This window comes from Myotis yumanensis, unplaced genomic scaffold (assembly GCF_028538775.1).
Source record: "Myotis yumanensis isolate MYYU_CA2020_CCGP unplaced genomic scaffold, mMyoYum1.0.hap1 SCAF_5, whole genome shotgun sequence".
Classification (NCBI taxonomy): domain Eukaryota; kingdom Metazoa; phylum Chordata; class Mammalia; order Chiroptera; family Vespertilionidae; genus Myotis; species Myotis yumanensis.
Genome location: NW_027223756.1, coordinates 3,004,109 through 3,028,148, shown reverse-complemented (window position 1 = coordinate 3,028,148; position 24,040 = coordinate 3,004,109). Strand labels below are relative to the sequence as shown.

General features: G+C 44.0%; 1 protein-coding gene across 5 annotated transcripts in view; it reads left to right on the top strand.

The window, feature by feature from the left end:
* The first annotated feature begins 1,542 nt into the window (after positions 1 to 1,542).
* USP42 (ubiquitin specific peptidase 42) overlaps positions 1,543 to 24,040 on the top strand; it is a 36,902-nt gene continuing 14,404 nt past the window's right edge. For 3 of the 5 annotated variants that reach the window (XR_011471480.1, XR_011471477.1, XM_070414332.1), the window contains exons 1-9: positions 4,148 to 4,391; positions 5,776 to 6,025; positions 9,014 to 9,214; positions 18,120 to 18,230; positions 19,485 to 19,587; positions 19,718 to 19,785; positions 21,012 to 21,082; positions 22,494 to 22,576; positions 23,418 to 23,529. Coding sequence is in view for 1 of the 5 variants with exons in the window: in XM_070414332.1 (XP_070270433.1) it covers positions 5,785 to 6,025; positions 9,014 to 9,214; positions 18,120 to 18,230; positions 19,485 to 19,587; positions 19,718 to 19,785; positions 21,012 to 21,082; positions 22,494 to 22,576; positions 23,418 to 23,529 (990 nt within the window). In the remaining 4 variants the exon portion in view is untranslated. Of the gene's footprint in view, positions 1,575 to 4,147; positions 4,392 to 5,775; positions 6,026 to 9,013; positions 9,215 to 18,119; positions 18,231 to 19,484; positions 19,588 to 19,717; positions 19,786 to 21,011; positions 21,083 to 22,493; positions 22,577 to 23,417; positions 23,530 to 24,040 lie in introns of those variants that run through there. The other 2 variants (XR_011471478.1, XR_011471479.1) reach the window with 2 other exon arrangements.

The following is a 24,040-nucleotide window of genomic DNA, read 5'->3' as shown; positions in this document are numbered from 1 at the left end:
TTTTGTTTCCTCAGAAAATGTCAGTGTTCTGCTCCAAACACACAACTGATATTTTATCACTTTAGTGATTCCTTTCCATAATCATAGTGAAGTAAGGGCTACCATAAAAGACTTGTGCAATCTGTAGTAAGATTGTGATGGGCGGGACTCAAGCGGGGTTTTGTGGGAGGGGCCCGAGGTAGGAGTTCTATAAGGCTTGGTTCTCAACCTTCTGGCCCTTTAAATACAGTTCTTCATGTTGTGACCCCCAACCATACAATTATTTTCGTTGCTACTTCATAACTGTAATGTTGCTACTGTGATGAACCGTCATGTAAATATCTGATATGCAGGATGGTCTTAGGCGACCCCTGTGAAAGGGTCGCTCGACCGCCAAAGGGGTCGCGACCCGCAGGTTGAGAACCGCTGATTAGCCAATGTCGGAATGGCGTGTTTGTAGGGAAAAGTCTGCAACTGGAGGCTTCCCTGCCAGGCGAAGGAATTTTAGACTTTTTTGTGGCTCTGAGCCCTGAGCCTCTGTCCTGCGCTTCCGAACGATCGTCCCGCGGTCGGAAGGTTGAAAGGGAGGGAGAGACTCGTCTAGTCACCAGAAGGAAGCGCGGAGAGAACGTGGGGACGGGCGCGCAGGAAGGTCGCCTGGGGGGCGGAGGTCGGATCGCACCCCTGGGCAGGTGGGACTGGGCGGTAAGGGGTGAGGCCTGTGAGAGGGCGGGAGAGGGACCCAGGTTAGGGAGGTGAGTGCCCCGTCCCGAACTCAGCAGGGACCCACAGGGAGGAGCGAGGTGGTGGCGGAGGAGATGCTAGGATGCATCACCGCGCCCTCCGCGGGGCCCGCGCTAGAGACCTCCGATCAGTAGGAGGGACCTGGCGCTCGGGAGTCGCGCTGGTTTCGTGGCCCCCAAAGTCAGCGGAACGCTGGGACCCGAGAGGAGGAACCCGTGCCGGTAAGGGTCCGGCCTTGCTGCGGACTCAGGTACCGTACCCTCCGCTTCCCGTAACCGGTTAGTCTGCGGCCGCGGGCGCACCGCTGGGTTCCGGCGTGGCCGCCGTCCGGGCGGAGGAGCGCACGGAGGAGGCTTTCCCGGAGCCGCGGCCGTTTGGCGGCCCGCACAGCCCGCGCTCAGCGTGCACCCGCGCGGATCGGACCGGGCGCAGACACCGAGGGGGTGTCCCGGGCCTGCCCCGGCCCCGCGGACGCCGCCGACCGCTCCGGGGAGGACCTCGCGCGGCCTAGGCCAGCCAATCAGCGCGCTCCTCGCGGCGCCCGGCGCGGCAGTGACGCGCGCCCGCCTGCGCCCGGGGCGCCCCGGCGCCGGCCCCTCCCGCGCTCGCCGGCCCGTTAACTGCGCGCCGCGCCTCTTGCGCGACGGCCCCTGGGCGGCGGCGCGGGCGGACGCAGCCTCGGCGCGCCCCCTGGCGGCCCGGCGGGGCGCGGCGGGCGCGGCGCTGACCCGGAGGCGGCGGCGGCGGTGCCCGGATGGAGGCACGTCATTGTCCCCCGCCGGGCGGCTGGGCTGTGTGCGGCGGCTGCGGCGGCGGCCGAGGGGGATGGAGCGAGCGCCGAGCCGGGTCAGGTAAGCTCCCGCCTCCTTCCCGCCCGCCGCCGGCCAGCGTGGGGCCCGCGGAGCGCTCCGCCCGCCTCGGCCGCGGCTGGCCCGGCCGCCCTGCTGCCGGCGCGGCCCGCCGGGGGCTGGCGCGGCCCCTCGCCCGCCGCCCCCTCCGCCACCGCGGGCCGCCCGGGACCCCGCCGCGCCGGTGGCCGCGCCGCCACCGCCGGCCGAGCCAGGCCGCTGGGGAGGGGGCGGCGGCCACGGCGGCCGGGCGCCCCGAGAGCCGGGCGGCGCCGGGAGGCCGGACCCCCTGGTTGCCATGGACACTGTCCTCCCACCCCCACCCGGCCCCCGTCCGCCCCCTCGGCCCGGGGGCCGGGCCCGGCGGGCGTCTCCGGGGCGGCCTGGCCCGCATGGGTCTGCCCGGGGTGGGCGTGTGCCGGCCGCGGAGCCGGGCGTCCCCCGGCCGCCTGCCGCCCCACGCGTGGTGCCGCCTCCCGCCCCCGAGCGCCCCTCGGAGCCCGGGACTCGCCTCCCCGCCCCCATCCCACCCCCAAAGATGCAAACTTTCCCACCCGGGCGCCCCTCGGCGGGCCGCCCTCGCGGGGCCGTCCCCCCGGCTGCTCCGTCGAGTGTCCGAGCTGCCCGCGCCGGCCGCCGGGCTGAGCGGAGCGGTGCCTCCGGGGAGGGGGCGGCCCGGCGGTGCGTCCCCCCGGCGCGTTCCTCTGGGCCGAGTCCTTTTTCTCCGGGGTGGGACGGGGAGAGCCCGCTTGCCCGGCGGGGCCGGGGGAGGAGGGAGCGGTCAGAGGCAGGTGTTCGGGATGGAAACGGGCCGGGCCGGGCCGGGCCCGAAGTTTCGGGTCGCAGGACTTGAACCTGCTGGTGTGCGTGCAGCTGGGAGGACTTGGTTGCCTCGCTCCCGCACAGTTAGCAAGGCCCCGGGCTGGCTTGTTCCCGCAGAACACGTTGATTGTTTAAACGCGAAAACACTAAACTCACAGCAAAGCTGGTGGGAAAACTAGTTACCGCCTCTTTTTTCCAAGGTAACAGCGATATTCTCAGGCATTTTTGTGGGGACTGAGTTTTTCTTTTTTTAAAGAGCTGTACATGTGAAACCGTTCTCCTGACATTCATTCAGAGCGCACTCGGCATGGGCATAGTCAGTTTCAATTATTTTCACTTGAGGTCAGTTTCACTTTCTTTTCTATGTCATTGAACCGAGTCTACCCTGTTTTGTGAAGGTTTGAGGCTCAGTTGCTTGGCTGTCTTAGAAGATAACTAAAGTCAAGGCTGTGCCTGCTAACGCCCGTGCAGGAATGGGGGTTACATTGTGCACGAAGCAGCGGAGTGTAACAGTTTCTCTTTGCATGCATTGACATTGCCTCAACGTATGTGGGGTACCTTCATGTTTAGATAGCATAGACATATTAAAAGTTAAAAAAAAAAATAAAGGATCATGCATTCTGGCATTTGGTAGAAATACTGAGGAGGAAATACCATACAAGAGACTGAGAATTTTCGGGCTTTTGAATGAAACACTGGTGAAGTCCGTTTGTCTCATTCCTCCACACACATCCAGCCTGATTCTTGTAGCGCCTGCTTTTTTTTTTCCAGACAGGCGTTTGTAACTTCTTGTATATCACCAGGACGTGCTGAGAGAAATGGTAACTTTTCATGAAGTAGTTGCTTGAATGTCCGGAGGGTTGTGACTGATGCTGGGAAGCTTTGCTGAGCGCATGGCACCTGGAAGGGCGTGCGTCCCGGGCCTGCGCAGCGGTGCTGGGCGACCAGAAAGGGTTTCTCTCTGGGCCGGTGGGATCAGTTGGATGCCTCATGGTTTTAGGGTGAGAATTCATCGGCGGAATGGACACATGGAAACGAATGGATGGTTCTGGTTTGTTTTCCCAAAAGTATAATGCTGTACGGTTATTGACGACCGACTGGTATGCATTCCTTCACTTTTTTTTCCCCATATAAGAACCCCCCTACTCCCCTCCAAAAAGGCATTTGAGCCAGTAGAATGGTTTTACTTGGTCAGTTGTTAATGATTGTCCTGAAAGGATGTCTATCCAGGGAAAACCAAGGTTTTTGCTGTTTAACGGCATTGTAAGTAAGCCTTTCTTTATTGCTGTTTTGCTTTCTTTCTTTACCTCCTCCTTCCCTTCCTCTTCCTCTTTTGTTTTCTTACTCTTGTCTCCAAACTGTTTCATAATTTCTTTGGACTCTTCGATGAGAAAAATGTGAATTTGTTGTGGATAATATGGCTCAAGTTTTCTTCCTGAATGAAGGTCCAGTACCTTATTTTTCTTTCTTTTTCTTTTTACCTTTTGTTTGTGGTTTCCTTTTTCTCAGTATCTGAGATTGACTTAAAATTCCAGTTCAGTTTTTATTTTATTAGATCTAAATAACATCTTCTGTTTTTATGTAAGAGCCCAAAAAGTTTTTTAAGGTTATACTTTTGGGGGAGAAGTAATCATGCCTTCATTTAAAATTATAACACAAATTTGAGGCTTAAAATAAAAACTTCTTATGAGCAGATAGTGCATTGTAACATTTGTTGAGGTGGCACGTACGTGGGTATTTATTATCCGTTTACTGTATTGAATATTTTTAAAACAAGTTTTAAAGGCTATTCCAACTTCGTAGTTTTTAAAGGATTAAATGAGATACTGTATGTGAATCACTCAGCACAAACTGGTGCTAAAGCAAACACGGGTTATTTTCTGTCTACAGAATTCATTCATTTGTTCAACGCCTGCATGGAAAGCTTTCTGTGTGTCAAGCCAGGGGGTACCAGTGAGGACTTGATGGAGAGCAGCACGTGAACTTGCTGTGCAGTAGGTGCTGAAGGGCTGCTGTAGAAATCAGCGCAGGGTGCTGGGGAGCCTGGAGGAGGGGTTTTAACTCAGCTCTTGGGGGAGGAGGTTGTCAAGGAAAGTGTCCCAGAGGAAATGAATTGAGTCGTGGAAGTGTTAACTGGCTGGAGGTGGAAGGATGGAGAAGAGAGGTGAAAGGAGCAGCATGTGCAGAGCCCAGGGAGAGCAGGTGGGGATGGACCGGAGGGTGTGTGTGCAGAGGTCCTTCGGCCAGGCGGTGCCCAGGCCGGGTGCTGGGCGGATGTGCTGGGGCAGTCAGGGCACACCGACAGGTTACCCACTGAGCAGTGGCATACCAGATTTGGTTGCTACCTGGCAGTTTCAGAAACATTCTTGAAAGTAGTCTATTGACAGGTTGGTATAGCCAGAAGGAACCCCAGTCAGGAATGTTGGACCTGGTCCCTAGTCCCAGTTGCTGACTAGTCTGGGTTGTAGTTGGTGCATTTTATAGATCCTGTGATTTCTGTTCCAATGTCTCATAGGTCCATTATGAAAATTAAATAAGTTACTGTATAAAAAGTATAAAAGTGCGTAATTATATTGGGCTTCCTTGTACAAGTCATATATACCAAATAAATGAGTCTCTTCAGAAAAATGTGCTTCAGAGGTGAGACTTCCTATACTTTAAAAATGCAGTGTATTTCAGACAGTGTCTTTTGGACTTTATGCTCAACATTAAAGCTAGATTTTCTCTCTGTGTAGTTGAGACTTTTCCCTGGAGAATCATATACAGATTGAAAATTGAGTCGCATGCATTAGTGCATTTCACATTCTAGTTCTAAGCAATGGAAAGAAAGAATATAGGTACTTGGTAAATTTAGAGAATTAGAAATTGAGGTACCTGATTATAAATTGAAATAATTTTAAGAGGCATGGAATAGAATGATAAGATGTAATCAAATATTTCATTGAAGTTTTTAAAAAAATGTATCTTTATTGATTTCAGAGAGGAAAGGAGAGGAAGAGAGAGATAGAAACATCACTGATGAAGAGAATCATTGATCGGCTGCCTCCTGCACACTCCCCACTGGGGATCAAGTCTGCAACCAGGCATGTGCCCTTGACCAGAATAGAACCCGGGACCCTTCAGTCTGCAGGCGGATGACTGAGCCAAACTGGCTAGGCCCATTGAAAGTTTTATAATTAAGTATTGTTGCTATGTAGACAATTGTTGCAGAGTAGACAATACTAAATGTCCTGAGGAAATTATTACAAAGTGAAAAATACTGTTACTTTTATATTTGAAGATACTCAAAAGTTGCTAGAATAACTTTCCGAGATCTAAAGGTAGAATAAGTAGGTTACTTTCCTAATCTTCTGAAAGAAATGTGTGCTTTTGTCTTTTGCAGAGCTGAACAATGACCATAGTTGACAAAGCTTCTGAATCTTCGGGCCCTTCGACCTATCAGAACCAGCCTGGCAGCTCCGAGGCCGTCTCACCTGGAGACATGGATGCAGGGTCAGCCGGCTGGGGTGCTGTGTCTTCCTTAAGTGAGGTTTCAAATCACACGCTTTCTTTAGGACCAGTGCCTGGTGCTGTAGTGTATTCAAGTTCATCTGTACCTGATAAGTCAAAACCATCACCGCAGAAGGATCAAGGTACTAGACTCCAAGAAACTCCTGTGTCAGTGCTGTCAGTGGGTTGGTAGGTTCAGAGGGCTTCTTATTTTGCACGATATATTGCTGCCTGAGTGGCCGGCCAGTCACATTATGATGGGCTTCATTTTCCTCTGCTGCTTATTTATGATTAACATACGTATCATAACAAGGGAGATTATTTTTAATTACTATGATATTTGTAGTTTTTTATTTTATTTTATTTTATTTATTTTTTTTAGAATTCTTTTTTTATTTTTATTTTTTATTTTTTTTAATTTTATTTATTTATTTATTTTTTATTAAATCTTTATTGTTCAGATTATTAGATTTATTCCTCTTTTTTCCCCCCACAACTCCCCTCCTTCCAGCTCCCACCCCACCCTCCGCCTTCACTCCCCACCCACTGTCCTCATCCATATGTGTACGCTTTTTGTCCAGTCTCTTCCCGCATCTCCCACACCCCTTTTCCCCCCAAGTATAGTCAGTCCATTCCCTTTCTATGTCCCTGATTCTATTATAATCACCAGTTCATTCTGTACATCAGGTTATTTATTCACTTGATTCTTAGATTCATTTGTTGATAGATGCATATTTGTTGTTCATAATTTGTATCTTTACCTTTTTCTTCTTCTTCCTCTTCTTAAAGGATACCTTTCAGCATTTCATATAATACTGGTTTGGTGGTGATGAACTCCTTTAGCTTTTCCTTATCTGTGAAGCTCTTTATCTGACCTTCAATTCTGAATGATAGCTTTGCTGGATAAAGTAATCTTGGTTGTAGGTTCTTGCTATTCATCACTTTGAATATTTCTTGCCACTCCCTTCTGGCCTGCAAAGTTTCTGTTGAGAAATCAGCTGACAGTCGTATGGGTATTCCCTTGTAAGTAACTGAGTTTCTTTCTCTTGCTGCTTTTAAGATTCTCTCTTTGTCTTTTGCTCTTGGCATTTTAATTATGATGTGTCTTGGTGTGGTCCTCTTTGGATTCCTTTTGTTTGGGGTTCTCTGCGCTTCCTGGACCTGGAAGTCTATTTCTTTCACCAGGTGGGGGAAGTTTTCTGTCATTATTTCTTCAAATAGGTTTTCAATATCTTGCTCTCTCTCATCTTCTGGTACCCCTATAATTCTGATGTTGGTACGTTTGAAGCTGTCCTAGAGGCTCCTTACACTATCTTCGTATTTTGGGGTTCTTTTTTCATTTTGCTTTTCCGGTTGGGTGTTTCTCGCTTCTTCGCATTTCAAATCTTTGACTTGATTCTTGCGCTCCTCTGGTCTGCTGTTGGGAGTCTGTATAATATTCTTTATTTCAGTCAGTGTATGCTTACTTTCTAGATGGTCCTTTATCACACCATCGAGGGTCTCATTAGATTTCCTGTACATCTCATCAAGTTTATCGACAGATTCTAGAAGCCTCTTGAGAGACCTCAAAAGTGTGGTTCTGAACTCAATATCCTCCCTTGATAGTTTTGTCCTGTTTCTTTGTCTCCGCATTTTTTATGCTTTCTTGGTACACCCCCTAGTGGTCTTTGTGCGCAGTCTTGTTGTAGTTAAGCCTTGATTGATATAGTTAATACTAGAGGGATTTGACCTCCAGGCCGACTGGCTGTGATAATCAGCTGTGTCTGCAGTGGAAGAACTTGTGTCCACTAGGGAGGTGCTAATCTAGCCTTTGCCTGAGGCTATCTGGCAAATGCCTCTGTGCAGGGCTTGGGTGGGGCGGGTCCCACAGGATCAACAGGGCGGAGGGAGCAGTTATGGCTGCTCTCAGTCCATCCCCAGGGGCTCTGCCTCTCTGTCCCAGCAACCGCTGCAAACCTCAGAGGGACCAAAGCCAGACAGTCCCGCTTCTCCCGTTTGAGTCTGGGTCCCTAGAGACTCGCCCGGATCTGGAGCTCTGAGTCTGAGGCTCCCTCCGGATTGAAACAGACAACCGCGCCCTCAGCCACCAGCCCGCGCCGCGCGCACTCCGCACCTTAGCATTTTACTTCAGCACTGCGCCTCCTCTGATTCTCGGTTCCTCCTAGTTGTAGAACTTCCATTCAGCCAGCCTTCCTGTGGTTCTGGATGATGTCCGTTCCATCTTTTAGTTGTATTTTTGAAGTGGTTGTTCGAGGCAGCAAACTCCGACGTTAACCTATGCCGCCATCTTGGTTTCTCTCTTATTTTATTTTTTAAAAATATGTTTTCATTGGTTTTTACAGAGAGAGGAAGTGAAAGGGATAGAGAGATAGAGAAACATTGATGAAAGAAACATCATCAGTTGGCTGCCTTGTGCACGCCCCCTACTGGGGATGGAGCCCACAACCCAGGCATGTGCCCTGTCTGGGAATCGCACCAGTGACCTCTTGGTTCACGGGTTGAGCAACTACTGAGCCACACTGGTTGGATGTTATTTGTAGTTTTTAAATTTCTAATTTGTTGAAGGATAAACTTTATTTTGGTGAGAATTGAAATGGACAAGCATTTCATTAACTTTTCAATTAACTATAGTTCTCTAGATGTCTGTCTTTTAAACATTTAAAGATGTTTTTAAAAATACTGGGTGGTGTTTGTTTATTTGCTTTTTAATATATTTTTTATTGATTTCAGAGAACAAGGGAGAGAGAGAGAGAGAGAGAGAGAGAGAAACATCAATGATGAGAATCATTGATCGGCTGCCTCCTACATGCCCCCAACTGGGGATCGAGCCCACAACCAAGGCATGTGCCCTTGACCGGAATGAAATCGGGATCCTTCAGTCTATAGTCTGACACTATCCACTGAGCCAAACCAGTTAGAGCATTTCTTTTATTAGTATATATTTTTATTGAAGAGGCCAAATCATTTAGAGTTTCCCACATTCTGAGTTCTGCCTTTCTCCTCTGTGTTCCTGGTTAGCTGGTAAAAAGATTTAGAATCTTCATCAGATTCAGGTTTGATATATTGCTATTTATTTAGCTTCAAAAGCATGTGGAGCTTTGTTATTAAATATTTGTTCTTTATTTTTCTAGCCCTAGGTGATGGCATTGCTCCTCCGCAAAAAGTTCTTTTCCCATCTGAGAAGATTTGTCTTAAGTGGCAACAAACTCATAGAGTTGGAGCTGGGCTCCAGAATTTGGGCAATACCTGCTTTGCCAATGCAGCATTGCAGTGCTTAACATACACGCCACCTCTTGCCAATTACATGCTATCGCACGAACACTCCAAGACATGTAAGTCTTCTGTTTTATGTTACATGGGTTTCGTTGTGGTATCTAACCTATTTTCATTTTTTCTCTGAAATGAAAGGAATTAAGCCAAGAATTCTATGATCACTAAGCAGTTGGCTTATTCTTTTAGAAACCATGCAGGAAGACTGTAAGATTTGTATTCAGATTGTATAAGAAGCATTTTGCACCTAATTTGACCTGTGAAGTTATTTTAAAAGAAACATATTTTACCTTTGTAATACTTATTATATTTTTTTAAAAAGAATAATAAAAAAAAAAGAAACATATTTTATCAGCATTTGGCTAAAAATGTGGCATAAATGTCTGCCACCAAGCGGGATTCAAACCCTGCCTCTGCTGGTGTCCATCCTGTGTTGTAGGCTTGATTCACGTACAGGCTTCCAGCCTCAGGGGCAAGGAACCTCTCATCACTGCCCCAGCCTCCCGGAAACTCATTCAGGACTTTCCCTTCAGCACGAGAGAGCTCGGGTTTCAGCCTAAAGGGTAGGAAATCAGTTAAAACATATGATGGTCCTTAATTTGGTGAAAGCCAACTCAGTGGTTGACTAGCAAAATTCAGAATTTAGAACATACCCATTGTTTTGAGGTTTTGACCTTCTACACATATTGTAAATATCCTTCAGCCTTTGTAAATGAAGTCTCCCTGTTCTTTGATCTACATTAAGCTTAGATTTGACTGTGTATGTTCAGGTGGCTGTTCATCAATTATCAGTGTGAGAAAAGCCCCTTAGTTTCTTTTTGAATAGTTCTCAATGGAGAATTTGAACTGGTTCTTTTAAAATTGCCCCCTCCCCCCCAAGAGCAAAATAATGCTTCTAAAGAATTTGGAAAGTACAGAAAATTTAAATAAACCAAAGGAAAATCACCTAGAGCCTCACTGCCTAGAGTTGTTTGTTATGCCAAAGGGTTTTAAATTACAGAATGAACGTTCTGCTTGCCCGCATTTTCTCCCTTTCTAAGTCCATAATTCATTCCCCACAGAGGGCCTTCCTATCACTTTGTGCTTAATGAAAGGGGTGTGGGGGGAAACCTAGCCCTGGCACCTGGACATCAAGAGAGACGCCAAGACAAAAATTCAGAAGCTCCCGGTGTCCACAATTAGGTGCTCCCTGTTTTTTATGCTGTTGATGGTTTTCTCTCTTCTCTCTGTTTGCCCTGCTTTATTGAGGTCCTAGAGGCCTGATGCACGAAAATTCGTGCAAGAGCAGGCCTTCCTTCCCCTGGCTGCTGGTGTACCGGCTTCCCTCCGGCACCCGGGACCTGGGCTTCCCTCCTGCAGCTGCTGGCAGGCACCCGGGACCCAGGCTGGCTTCCCCCCAGCCCTGGCTTCGTTAGGAAGGATGTCCTGAATGACGTCCAGTCTAATTAGCATATTACCCTTTTATTATAGAAGATAATTGATATATAATAAAGTGCACATATTTAAAATATACAGTTTGGTGCATTTGACATTTGTATACCCATGGAACTATCACCACAATTAAAGTAATGCACCTAGCCGGTGTGGCTCAGAGGTTGAACCAGGAGGTCATGGTTTGATTCTCAGTCAGGGCATATGTGGGATTGATTCCCCAGTGTGGGGCGTGCAGGAGGCAACCAGTCAGTGGTTCTCTCTCACCGTTGATGTTTCTCCCTCCCTCTCCCTTCCTCTCTGAAGTCAATAGGAATATATTTAAAAAGATGATGCGCCTTTCCATCACCCCCCAGAGTTTCCCATTGCTCCTTGAAGTCACTCCCTTGTGCCCTTTCCTACCTCTCAGCCCCTCCATCCCAGGCAGCCACCTGATGTGCTTTCCGTCTATTAGAGATTAGCTTGCATTTTCTAGAATGTCATATAAGTGGAATTATATACAGTATATGTTCTCATATTTCCTGGTCTCTTTCACTCAACACAATTATTTCTACATTATTGCATGTTGCATGTGTCGATAATTAATATTTATTGCTACGTAGTATCCGCTGTATGGACGTACCACAGTCTGTTTCTTCGTTCACCTATTGATGGGCGTCTGGGTTATTTCCCATTTGGGGCCATCGTGAGTTAAGCTGCCAGGAACGTTTGTAAACAGGTCTTCATAGGACATGTTTTCATTTCTCTTGGGTAAACATCCAGGAATGGGATGGCTTGGTCCTATAGTTGTCTGTGTTTAATTTTAAGATACTTTCAGACTGTTTCCCAAAGGGATTGTGGTATTTACATTCCCACCAGCAGTGAATGAAAATTCCATTTTGCTCAGTGCCTCGCCTAATACTTGGTGTGACCTTTCCAATTTCTGCCATTCTAATAGGTATGCTGTATAGTAATACCTCCTTGTAGCTTTAATTTGCACTTTCCTAATGAATAATGTTGAACATCTTACCACATGATTATTTTCCATCCATATATTTGCTTTGCTGAAACACCTGTTCATATCTTTTGCCTGATTTAAAATTGGATTCTTTTCTAATTGTTGAATTTTGAGAGTTCTTTATAGTTCCTGGATAGAGGCTCATTATCAGATATGTAATTTGAAAATATTATCTCCCAGCCTGGAGAAAAGTATTCTCTTCACACTGACTTTGGAAGAGCATGTTTTTAGGTTTGAAGAATTCCACCTCAGTTATCCTTTAGGTGTTGTATGAAGAAATCTGCTTAACCAGAGGTCACAAAGATATCCTCTGTATTTTCTTTTTTATTTAAATATATTTTTATTGCTTTCAGAGAGGAAGGAAGAGAGAGAGAGCGAGAGAGAGAGAGAGAGAGAGAGAAACATCAATGATGAGAGAGAATCATTGATTGGCTGCCTCTTGGACGGGCCCCTACTGGGGATCGAGCCCACAACCCAGGCATGTGCCCTTGACCAGAATCAAACCTGGGACCCTTCAGTCCACAGGCTGACACTCTATCCACTGAGCTAAACCGGCTAGGGCTCCTCTATAGAAGTTTCATAGTTTTACAATTAATCCATTTTGAGTTGATTTTTGTTTATGATGTAAAGAATGGTTTGAAGTTAATATTTTTCAATATGGATATCCAGTTGTTCCAGCACTATTTGTTCAAAATATAGTCCTTTCTCTACTGATTTGTCTTTTCACTTTTGTCAAAAATCACTTGACCATGTACATATGACTCTATTTCTGAACTCGCTATTCTGTTACATTGATCCATTATTTATCTTGACACCATAACACAGTGTCTTGATTACTGTATATTTAAGTTTTGAAATTAGGTAAGTCCTTCAACTTTGTTCTTCTTTTTCAAAGTTGTTTTGGCCATGCTTGGTTCTTTGCATTTCCAAATGAATTTTTGAACCACTTTGTCAATTTCTCCAAAAAAGCTTTCTGGAATTTTGATTGGGGTCGTGTTGAATCTACTAGTAGAAATCAAGCATGTCAAACTCCAAGGCTAACACAGGCCAAATAAACAAGGTTTACGTGGATGTGGCCCCCCCCCAAAAAGCTTCAATTTTCATACAAACATAGGTTTATTTCGATAGAGACATGCCGAATACAAAGTGCTGAAATAAAGAATTGTTAATATAAAATAATAGAACATTTTAATAAAAATTAATATTTTTTTCTTGAACATTAACTTACCAGACACTAAATAACTGCACAGATTAATAAGAGTAACACAAATAAACCTATTTTTCTTGTTCTCTGAAAGCGAAATATTTCCTGTTGCACACACCAAACAAGTCAGTACAAGACTAATGACGTGGCAGTTGGCTGCTAAAATATTCACTGCTAGTATTAGTGTAGAGAAATGGTGCACCTGCACGTAAGGCGCATAAAGGAAATGAACGCAACACAATTATAGTATCAGTCATTAGCGAACGTTGTAGTTTGTTATTAATGATTATGTATAACAGGATATTGTAAACATTGTTACGAAATTTTTATTAAAATGTTTCTTACATACCGTTATATTGGCTGGGCCGCAAAAATATTTGTTGTGGGCCACATGGGTTTGACATGCTTGCTATAAGTCAATTTGGGATAAATTGACATCTAAACAATATTGTCTTCTGACCCACAAACAAGGTATGCCTCTCCATTTATTTAGGTGATCTTTAATTTTTCTTAGCAATGTTGTATATAATGTACACATTTTAAATCAGATTTATGCCAAAGTATTTTAGTTTTTGAAAGTTATTATAAATGATAATAGTTTTTTAATTTCAGTTTCTGATTATTGCTGAATATAGAAATGGAATTGATATTTGGATATTGATCTTATATACTGCAGTTTTGCTAAACTCACTTAATTTTTTTTTTTTTTTAATCTTTCACTCCTTTTTTTTTTTGGTCCAAATATATTTTTATTGATTTCAGAGAGAGGTAGAGAGAGATGGAAACATCAGTGATGATAGAGAATAACTGATCAGCTGCCTCCTGCATGCCTCACACTGAGGATCAAGCCACAACCTGGGCATGTGCCCCGCCCGAGACTCGAACGGAACTGTGACCTCCAGGTTCATAGGTTGACACTCAACCACTGAGCCACACCTGCTGGGCTAATTCCAGTAGTGTTTTTAAAAAGGATTCCTTAAGATTTTATATAGAGATGGTCAGGTGGTCTGTGAATAAGGAAAATTGTACTTCATTTCTAGATGCACTCAAAAAACATTATAAATAAATCAAATTACAGTAATTTAAAACATTCAAGTAACTCACAGGAAGGCAAGGATAAGAAAACAAATGAAAAACAAAAAGAACAAACAAAAAGCAAAATATAAATTGTCAGATTTAACTTATAATACATACCTAGTCCTATCTTAAATATAAATATTCTAAAAATGCCCAAAAGGCCCAGATTAAGAAAGTAGATTTAAAAACATGACTCATACAAGAATCAACCGGCAGTGCCCTCCGAGGTCCCGGATCCGTCTCTTGCTTCCACAGTGTTTGGACGGAACAGACCCAGGGACGCCCCTTCTCCCAGCCTCCAGCCACTCTCCTGCGTCTCATCCAGTCACCACCTCAGAACCACCTCCGGGACCAGCCAACACCGGTTTTTTCTACCTTCACTCCTTATTGCCGAGCAGCCATGACCTCCCGCATTCGTCAGAATGATTCCACCGAGTTGGAGGCTGCGGTCAGCTGCCTGGCCAGCCTGCATCTGGGGCCTCCCACACCCACCTCTCTCTGGGCTACTATTTCCACGGGGAAGATGTGGCTCTGGAGGGCGGCGGCCTCTTCTGCGAGTTGGCGGAGAAGAAGCGCGAGGGGCACTGAGCATCTCTTAAAGTTGCAAAACAAGCGTGGCGGCAGCATTCTCTTCCAGGACGTGCAGAAACCTTCCCAAGATGAGGGGGGGCCAAACTCAGGACGCCATGGAAGCCGCCCTGGCCTTGGAGAGGAACCTGACCCACACCCCTTTGGAGCTGCAGGCCCTGACCCTCATCTCTGTGACTTTCTGGAGAACCACTTCCTGGATGAGGAGGCGAAACTGATCAAGAAGATGGGCAACACCTGACTCACCTCCGCAGGCTGCCGCCCCCCAGGCTGGGCTGGGCGAGTGTCTCTTCGAAAGGCTCCCCCTCAAGCACGACCAGGAGCCTGTGGAGCCCAGAGGCCTTTCCGAGGCCTCTCTGCATCCCCTGGCGTCTCTGGCTTTTACCTGAGCCTCTTCCTGAAACTACTAGCCATTCTTTTAACCACCCTGGAGCCCTCTCCCATGCATCGGGCCAAATGAAGCAATAAAGCCTTTTGCAGCGCAAAAAAAAAAAAAAAAGAAGAAGAAGCAATAGCCCTGGCTGGTGTTCCTTAGTGGTTAGAGCATTGGCCTGCACACTGCAGGGTCTCAGGTTCTATTCCTGGTCAAGGGCAACATACCTGGGTTGCAGGTTTGATCCCCAGCCCTGGTTGGGGTGTGTGTGGGAGGCAACCAGTCAATTGATGTGTGTCTCTCACATCGATGTTTCTTTTTCTCTCTCGCTCCCCCCCCCCCCCCCCCCCGCCTTCCCTCTCTCCCACTTTCTCTAAAAATTAATGGAAAAAATGTTCTCAGGTGAGGATTAACAACAACAAAAAGAATCAACCAATGAATGCATAAATAAGTGGATCAACAAATCAGTGTTTCCTTCCCCTTTCCACTTTCTTTATAAATTCTGTAATAATAAAAACATAATATGCTAATTAGACCAGATGTCCTTCTGGACAAAGCCAGGGCTGCGAGGGAAGCCTGGGTCCCGGGTGCCGGAGGGAGGCCGGTGCCGGCAGCCAGGGGAAGGAAGGCCTACTCTTGCACGAATTTTGTGCATCAAGCCTCTAGTCAGTAAATAAAAAGGTAAAAAAATTTATTTGATCACTGTTTTAAGCAATTTGAGTGTTTCTTTGTGTTGGTTTCATGTTTCTGTTTAGGGTTTGTTGAGGTTCTTACATTTGTGGTGTACTGTTTCAAATTTGTATGACTTTCAGTTATTGAAACACTTTTAATTTTTATATTTAACATAAAGTCAACATTTTTTGGCATACAGTTCTGTGAATTCTAGCACAGTTCTATGAATTCAAGTTTCTTATAACCACCAGTTCAAGTCAGGACACAAAACCGTTCTATCACTGTAAAAACTCCCTTGTGTTGTACCTTTGTAGACAATCATTCTTTCTTTTCTTTTTTTAAAAATATATTTTTATGACTTTAGAGAGGAAGGGAGAGGGAGAGAGATAGAAACATCAGTGATGAGAGAACATTGATCGGCAGCCTCCTCCACGTCCCCCACTAGGCATCGAGCCCGCAACCCAGGCATGTGCCCTTGACTGGACTCGAACCTGGGACCCTTCAGTCCACAGGCCGACGCTCTATCCACTGAGCCAAACCAGCTAGGGCGACAATCACTATTTCTTGAAAGATTTTATTTACATGCATATTAGGGACAACTTGATGTAGTCCCACTGCTCAGTGATATGCTTATGTTTTCTGTTATTTTGAGTTTTTTGTTTTTCTATGTTTCATTATGGATAATTTATACTGCTCAATCTAATCTGTTAGTAATCCTACCTGGTGTATTTTTCATCTCAGAAATTCTGCTTTTCAGTTGTAAAGTACAAATGGGCCGGTTTCCTCATCTGTTCTTAACATGCTCTTGCTTTTTCTCTGCCTCCTTGAACATATAAACGTGTATACTGTCTTTCTAAAGGTCTTTGATTCTATTGTGTGTCAGTTCTGGGTCTGTTTATGTTTATTTCTTCTTGTTCTTGGTCATTCCTGCTTCTTTACATGCCTTGTACTCCTAGTTTAGAATTTTATGTGGTCGGGTGCTAGATTATTAAAATTATATTATTTCTAGAAGGAAAAATATTCCTATAAATATTTTTCAGCTTTGTTCAGGGACCCAGTTATGTTCATTGGAAATAGTTTCGGTCCTTTGTAGACTTTTAAAGCTTTGTTAGGCAGGTCTGAGCAGCCTTTAGTTTAAGAAAGTGTTTCTCAGCCTCAACACTGGTGGCGTTTGGGACCAGGAAGTTCTTGTTGAGGGGCTGTCCTGTGCTTTGCTGGATGCTCAGCAGCACTTGTGGCCTCTACCCCCTGGATGCCAGTAGCACCACATAGTCATGAGCGAAGAGTGGTTTTCAGCCTTTAAAAAGTGGGAGACCCCTAGCCGGTTTGGCTCAGTGAATAGACTCTGTTCAATAGCGTCCGACTGAAGGGCCCTGGGTTCAATTCCGGTCAAGGGCTCCATCCCCAGTAGGTGGCGTGCAGTCGATCAATGATTCTCTCTCATCATTGATGTTTCTCTCTCTCTCTCTCCCTCTCCCTTCCTCTCTGAAATCAATAAAAATAAAGTAAGGCCCTGGCCAGGTAGCTCAGTTGGTTAGAGCAGTGGTCGGCAAACTGCAGCTCGCGAGCCACATACGGTTCTTTAGCTCCTTGAGTGTGGCTCTTCCACAAAATACCGACTTCTGCGCATGGGCCACGAAGTTTCAATCGCACTGTACGTGCGCGCCTGCACGTGGTATTATGTGGAAGAGCCACACTCAAGGGGCCAAAGAGCCGCATGTGGCTCGCGAGCTGTAGTTTGCCGACCACTGGGTTAGAGCATCATCCCAATATGCCAAGGTTGTGGGTTCGATCCCCAGTCAGGGCACATACAAAAATCAACCAATGAATGCATAAATAAGTGGAACAAAAATCAGTCTCTCTCTCTCTCTGGAAATCAATAAATAAAATACTTAAAAAATAATAAATAAATAAATAAATAAATAAAAAGTTGTAGAAAGAAGAAAAAAAAAGCAACAGCAGCAATGAGACCACCGTATGTGGCCAAAAAAGCCAAATATTTATAGAGAGATTTCCAATCCCCAGTATGGGAGACATTCTTTTCCTGTGTGAGGCAAATGGCAGTGTGTGAAAAATACCATTTTTCCAGTATAGAGAGTAGTTAACGCAGGCCTTGAAGAGTATGATTTGATTGTTATATGTCTGCCACTTAATAACTTTTTGACATGGGGAAAAATTATTTTTAATCCTCACCCAAGTATATGTTTTTATTGATTTTTAGAGAGAGAGAAACATCGATGTGAGAAAGAAACATAGATTGGTCTCCTCCCATATGTGCCCTGACCAGGACTCGAACCCGAAACCTGGGTATGTGCCCTGACTGGGAATCGAACCTGGAACCTTTTGGTGTATGGGATGACACTCCACCCAACTGAGCACCCACCCAGGGCATGACATTGGGCAAGTTTTTAACTCTTAACTTCAGTTTCCTCTCTTGTAGAATAGAGTCAGTATATACTTATCAGTTAGATTTTGGGAGAATTCAATGACAGTGAACAAAAGCATATGGTTCAGTGCATGACACATGATAGCTGTTACTATTATTTCATTTCAGGAGTGTAGTATCTCGATGTGTATGTAGAGTCATATTTTACTAATTTGGAGGATTATTATCTTATCTTTCAGGTCATGCAGAAGGATTTTGTATGATGTGTACAATGCAAGCACATATCACCCAGGCACTCAGTAATCCTGGGGATGTTATTAAACCAATGTTTGTCATTAATGAGATGCGGCGTAAGTATCATCTATAGTTGTTTATATTAGTATTTATTAGCTAATTGGTCTTAATGGCCTACCTGGTAAAAGATGAGCCTGTTTATTATAAAAACAAGCCAATATATTTTATCATATGTGTAGATGCCTTTAATAACACTCTTAGTCAGACATTTACTATATAAACAGATTTTGAAACCTTAAAGCAAAAGATAGCAATATAAAAAGAAAATAGTATTCAGTTTAATGTAAACAAATGAAAAAAATTTTAACTCAATTTGTTAATAACATCATTGGTAATTTTACAATGAGTTTTTCCCCTAGATATTTGGATTTTTATGCTGAGTAATACTAATTCTAATATTGTCCTACATGTTTCTTTAAATTGGTTTGAATTAGTTTTAATTCAGTTAATGATTACACTATACAGAGTGACAGTAATTGCCAAAATAAACTACACTTTTAAAGAAAGATTTATACTCCTACCTTAGCAAATTTGTAGATAAATTTTATTTTTTCTATTTAATTTTTAAATGACTTTTAAATCTTTCTCTTGCATTGTAATGATACAGATTGCACAAAATTTTCTTAATCTGATATCTGGCTAGATAATTACAGGGGTGGATAGTCATACAGTTACAAATATTTACAATGTAAACATTTTTTAAACATCATTGGATCCTGGCAAAATTTTAGCTGAGGATGATTTTTTTGTTGTTTAATTAATAAATTTATAATAAATAAATAAATAAATATAAGGCATGATTAACACTTTTCAACCTAAATCTTTAAGAAAATGTAATTTCTGTGTGTTTGTGTGTACTTACATCCATGAATGTACATATACACACACCTCCACACACACATCCATGGTTATCAGGATAGAATTTGGATAGGTTTTGACATTGATGTGTTCTGCATGGATTCTCTTAGACTTAGGGAGATTAGCACCAAATTTAAGATGTGTGTAGTAACATAACATTGTGGACAAATTTTGAGGCAATATAGCTAAAGTTGAATTTATTCAAGTACAACTTCATTAACTCACTAAAGCCATGGATAGCATCTCTGTGCCCCCTCTCTGGGCTTTCAAACTCTAGTCCATGTGGACTTTTAATGGTCTAACTCTTCTCAGAATAGCTGGTGTTAGTGCTGTTTCCCCATATAATGATTATCAGGTGTTTTCTAACTAATGTATCGTCATAAGATACAACTTTTGGGAGTTACGGCCTGGGCCTCTTGGGTGATGATAAAGCTTTGTCTTACACTTCATAGGTATAGCTAGGCACTTCCGCTTTGGAAACCAAGAAGATGCCCATGAATTCCTTCAATACACTGTTGATGCTATGCAAAAGGCGTGCTTGAATGGCAGCAATAAGTAAGTACTGACGTCTCCTTAACCCGTCTGAATTCTTGCTCTTCTGTAGATGTGTGTGCTTTGAGATCTCGTGTAGCATATGTAGTTTCTGTAGAATCTTCTCTCACGTCACCGTCCGACTGTTTTTCAGATTAGACAGACACACCCAGGCTACCACGCTCGTTTGTCAGATATTTGGAGGATACCTGAGATCTAGAGGTAAACTTTCATTTAAAACTTTTATTAAAGTGGCCCTGGCCAGTGTGGCTCAGTTGGTTGGAGTGTCATCCTGGGCGTCCCGTGCATTGGAAGGTAGCAGGTTTGAGTCCCAGTCACGGCACATATCTAGATTGCAGGTTCAATCCTTGATTGGCAACCGATCTATGTTTCTCTCTCATATTGATGTTTCACTCTCTCTCCCTCTCCCTTCCCTCTCTCTTAAGTAAATAAAAAACATATCCTCAGGAGAGAATTAAGAAAGAAAGAAAAGAAAGAAAGAAAGAAAGAAAGAAAGAAAGAATTTTTTAAATAGTTGATAAGATGATCCATGCATATGGTTAAAAAAAGCCAACTGTAGAAAGGATTAAGAATGGAAGTGTGTCTCATCAATCCAGCCCAGACTCCCGTCCCCCTCTCAGCCCCACGCTAGCTTCTGGTGTCCTTCCAGTGGCTTCCTGAGCTGTTAGGTATGCCCTTTCAGTTTCTCCTAACGTAAAAGTGTTTTTACACTTCAGCACACACAGGTCTAACATTCTCTTGCACAGTTGTGTTGTTTTCCATTTATTTTAGTCCCCTATCAAGGAATACTTAGGTCACTTCTAATTTTTATATTTTTTATTTATTTTTAAAAATATATATATTTTATTGATTTTTCACAGAGAGGAAAGGAAAGGAATAGAAAGTTAGAAACATCAAAGAGAGAAACATCAATCAGCTGCCTCCTGCACGCCCCCTACTGGGGATGTGCCTGCAACCAAGGTACATGCCCTTGACCGGAATCAAACCTGGGACCCTTCAGTCCGCAGTCTGACGCTCTATCCACTGAGCCAAACCGGTTAGGACACTTCTAATTTTTAAATGATCATCAATGCTCATGAATATCCTTGTGCACATGCCTTTATGTCCATGCAAAAGTGTATGTAGGATAAATTCTTAGCATTAGAATTTCTGCATAAAAGGCTGGTATGTAATCTGACACCGACCGCCATGTCATCCTTCCAGAGGTTATACCAGCTTACATTCCAACCAACTGTGTGTGGGAGCCAGATTCATGGCACTTAGATTCACACTGTGTAGTATTAAAATTTTTTGCCCAATCTGATAGGAGAAACTGTACCTTGTTTTAATTTTTTATTTGTAATAGTATTTTGTGTTCAGTCATCTTAACAGTTGGGATGCCATAACGATTGCACTCTGCTTATCTTTGCATTTTGTTTTTATTTCAGTCAAATGTTTAAATTGCAAAGGCGTTTCAGATACTTTTGACCCGTATCTCGATATAACACTGGAGATCAAGGTAAGCTGGATCACTGTTGTGACAGCGAAGTTTAAAAACCGGTTAGACTTGACATAACTTGATGTATTTGTAGTCCACTTACAATTAAGACTGACTTGTTAGAGAACATGAATTAAAAATTTTAATATGCCAAGGCTTATGTACAGGTGATTAATTGAATTTTGTAGTCGGCATCATAATCTTAAAACACCTCATCTTTTTATTACCTTTTGATGTTTCACTTAATAAATCTTAATAAAATCAGATCCTGATAACTATATTAGCCAAAGTAGACGGTGGTTACTATTTAGAAATTGTTTGCTTCCTGCCTGATCTAAAGTCTTATTTTTTTGTTGTTCTGAAGCTTTATTTTTTCTGATTTCGAATGTAATATGTGTTTATGATAAATGAGGAATATTGCAGATACATATGGTCCGTTCTGCAGCATGAGCTGTTCCTGTCTCTGATACACCCTGTCCCAGAGTGTTATTACTGTTTCTACACATGGGGTCACACCTCACCTCTGACCACTTGCTGTTTTCCTTTCAATCTGCTTGGCGTTTATGTGATGGTCCAGTGAGTGGATAGACCAGTTCCCATGCCTGATTCCAAGCTGGTAGACACTTGGTTTGTTTCCGTTTCTAGACTATTTTATTTATTTATTTTTTAAATATATTTTATTGATTTTTTACCGAGAGGAAGGAAGAGGGATAGAGAGTTAGAAACATCAATGAGAGAGAAACATCGATCAGCTGCCTCTTGCACACCCCCGACTGGGGATGTACCCACAACCAAGGTACCTGCCCTTGACCGGAATCGAACCTGGGACCCTTCAGTCCGCAGGCCGATGCTCTATCCACTGAGCCAAACCGGTTAGGGCTTTAGACTATTTTAAAGAATGCTTCAGCCAGCAGCCTCTTCACATATTTTTTTTTTTTTCTTTTTTTCGAACTGACAATTATAATAAATTTCAAAATCTGAGCAGCAACATGAATGTGTTTCTTGAAAAAAGAACAGGGAACAGGGTGGGTGCCCGGCCGCTGCCCGCTGCATCCTGGCCCGCGGCTCCCCAGTGGCGCAATAAATAGAATCCAAACCGGACCCTAAGGGCGCGAGGGCTGCACGTGGCGTCGGGGGCTCTTCACATATTTTTATTCACTTTAATCTGATCATTTTTAATGGGAGGGGAAATAACTTGATGTGTCCACGTATAAAAATGAATGCCATAGTAAAAGAACATTTCCTTTTTTAAAAATTGATTTGAGAGAGAAAGGTAGAGGGAGAGAGAGAGACAACATGGATCGGCTGCCTTCTGCACGCCCCCTACTGGGGAATGAGCCCACACCCGGGCTTGTGCCCTGACCAGGAATCAAACCAGTGACTTCTTGGTTCACGGCAGTGAGAGGTAACGTGTGCTGCCTTCTCTTCCCAGGCTGCTCAGAGTGTGAACAAGGCGCTGGAGCAGTTTGTGAAGCCCGAACAGCTGGACGGCGAGAACTCGTACAAGTGCAGCAAGTACGACAGGGTGCCGCCCGGGTGGGAAAAGTCCCTTAGCTGCCGATGCCATCTGGGGAGATACTGCATCTCTGTCCTCCAGGGCCAAGGCGTGTCCTCTCTAGGAGATGTGGGTCTCCCTGCTGGGGGGTGCAGGGAGAGCAGAGGTAAGCCCAGCAGCGGTGTTGTCATCCGCTCTGTTGGAAAGGGCGGGCTAGAGGGCAGCCACTTCTCCTTGGACCTTCTCTGTGGTTCTTACCAGGATTGCTGGTGGTGTCTACTAGAAACCTCTTAATTTTTATTATTTCTCACTGTGTTTCCCCCTGAAGTCAAGAGTGCCTGTTTTCAGAAGGCCTTGCGTTGTATGTTTAAGTCGAGTTTCATTTTAGAGTCAGGTGATACTTGTTCTTATCAAATATTCATTTTGGGGGAAGAAGGCTCCCTTCTGTCCGAGCCACAGGGGTTCCTCTGTGTTAAACTCCATGGACATTTCTAATCATTAGGTTTCTTCCTTTTGTACCTGATAGGTCTTTGCTTTCACAGAATTATACCAGCCTGGAAATCTGTTTGTTTTTCAGTTTGTTTTGAGTTGACAGAAACTTGTATTAACCTACTTTGAGAATATCAGTGACCTGTGTGGCTATCAGCTCAGAATTATCCCAGCTTCCTGTCCCTGTCATGCTAATTAAGCAGTTTCTCTGTATTTTAAAGTTTTGTATTTTCACTGTTGGTTGAAAGGGTTGTTTTTCTCATCTAGTACCCTTTGGAAACTTAATTTAGAATGTTTAGAGAAATAACAAGGGAAAGGCTAAAATACAAAAAACATACTTAATCTTAATTATTTGTTTTTGTTTATTTCAAGATGTAAAAAGATGGTTCCAGCTTCAAAGAGATTCACCATACACAGATCCTCCAATGTTCTCACACTTTCTCTGAAACGCTTTGCCAATTTTACTGGCGGGAAAATTGCTAAGGTTTGTAGACATTAGTAACCTTTACGCCGAGCCTTTCAGGGCTCAGTGTCATTAGCTGTTACGGGTTATAAACAATCTAACTGAACAGTTTTGTTACCTGATTTTCTGAATTCTTCCAGCACTTGGTAATGGGAGAAAATGTCAAAGTATTGAGCCAGTAGTGTATTTTGTGTGTTTATGAGGGTGGGTGTGTTTCTATATCCTATAGCTGGTTAGACTTTCTGATGATAAAATTGGTAACTTACCTGAGTTGAACTCCATAGTCAGTGAGGTAGAGAGAGTGTGTCGTTTGAAATCCTGCTGTGTCTGGCCACTCTTCCAAGTTGGTTTTCTTGGTTGGTTGTTTTCTGATTGGTAATACATTGATTTCCCCATTTCCTTTCCACTTTCTGAAGATTAAAAGTGGTAAAAAAGTCAGTGACATGCAAAAGAAATAAATAATCCATTCCTGAATTACTAAAAATAAAAGATGATGAAAGCCCAGAATTGTCATTCTATAACTGTCTCTTTT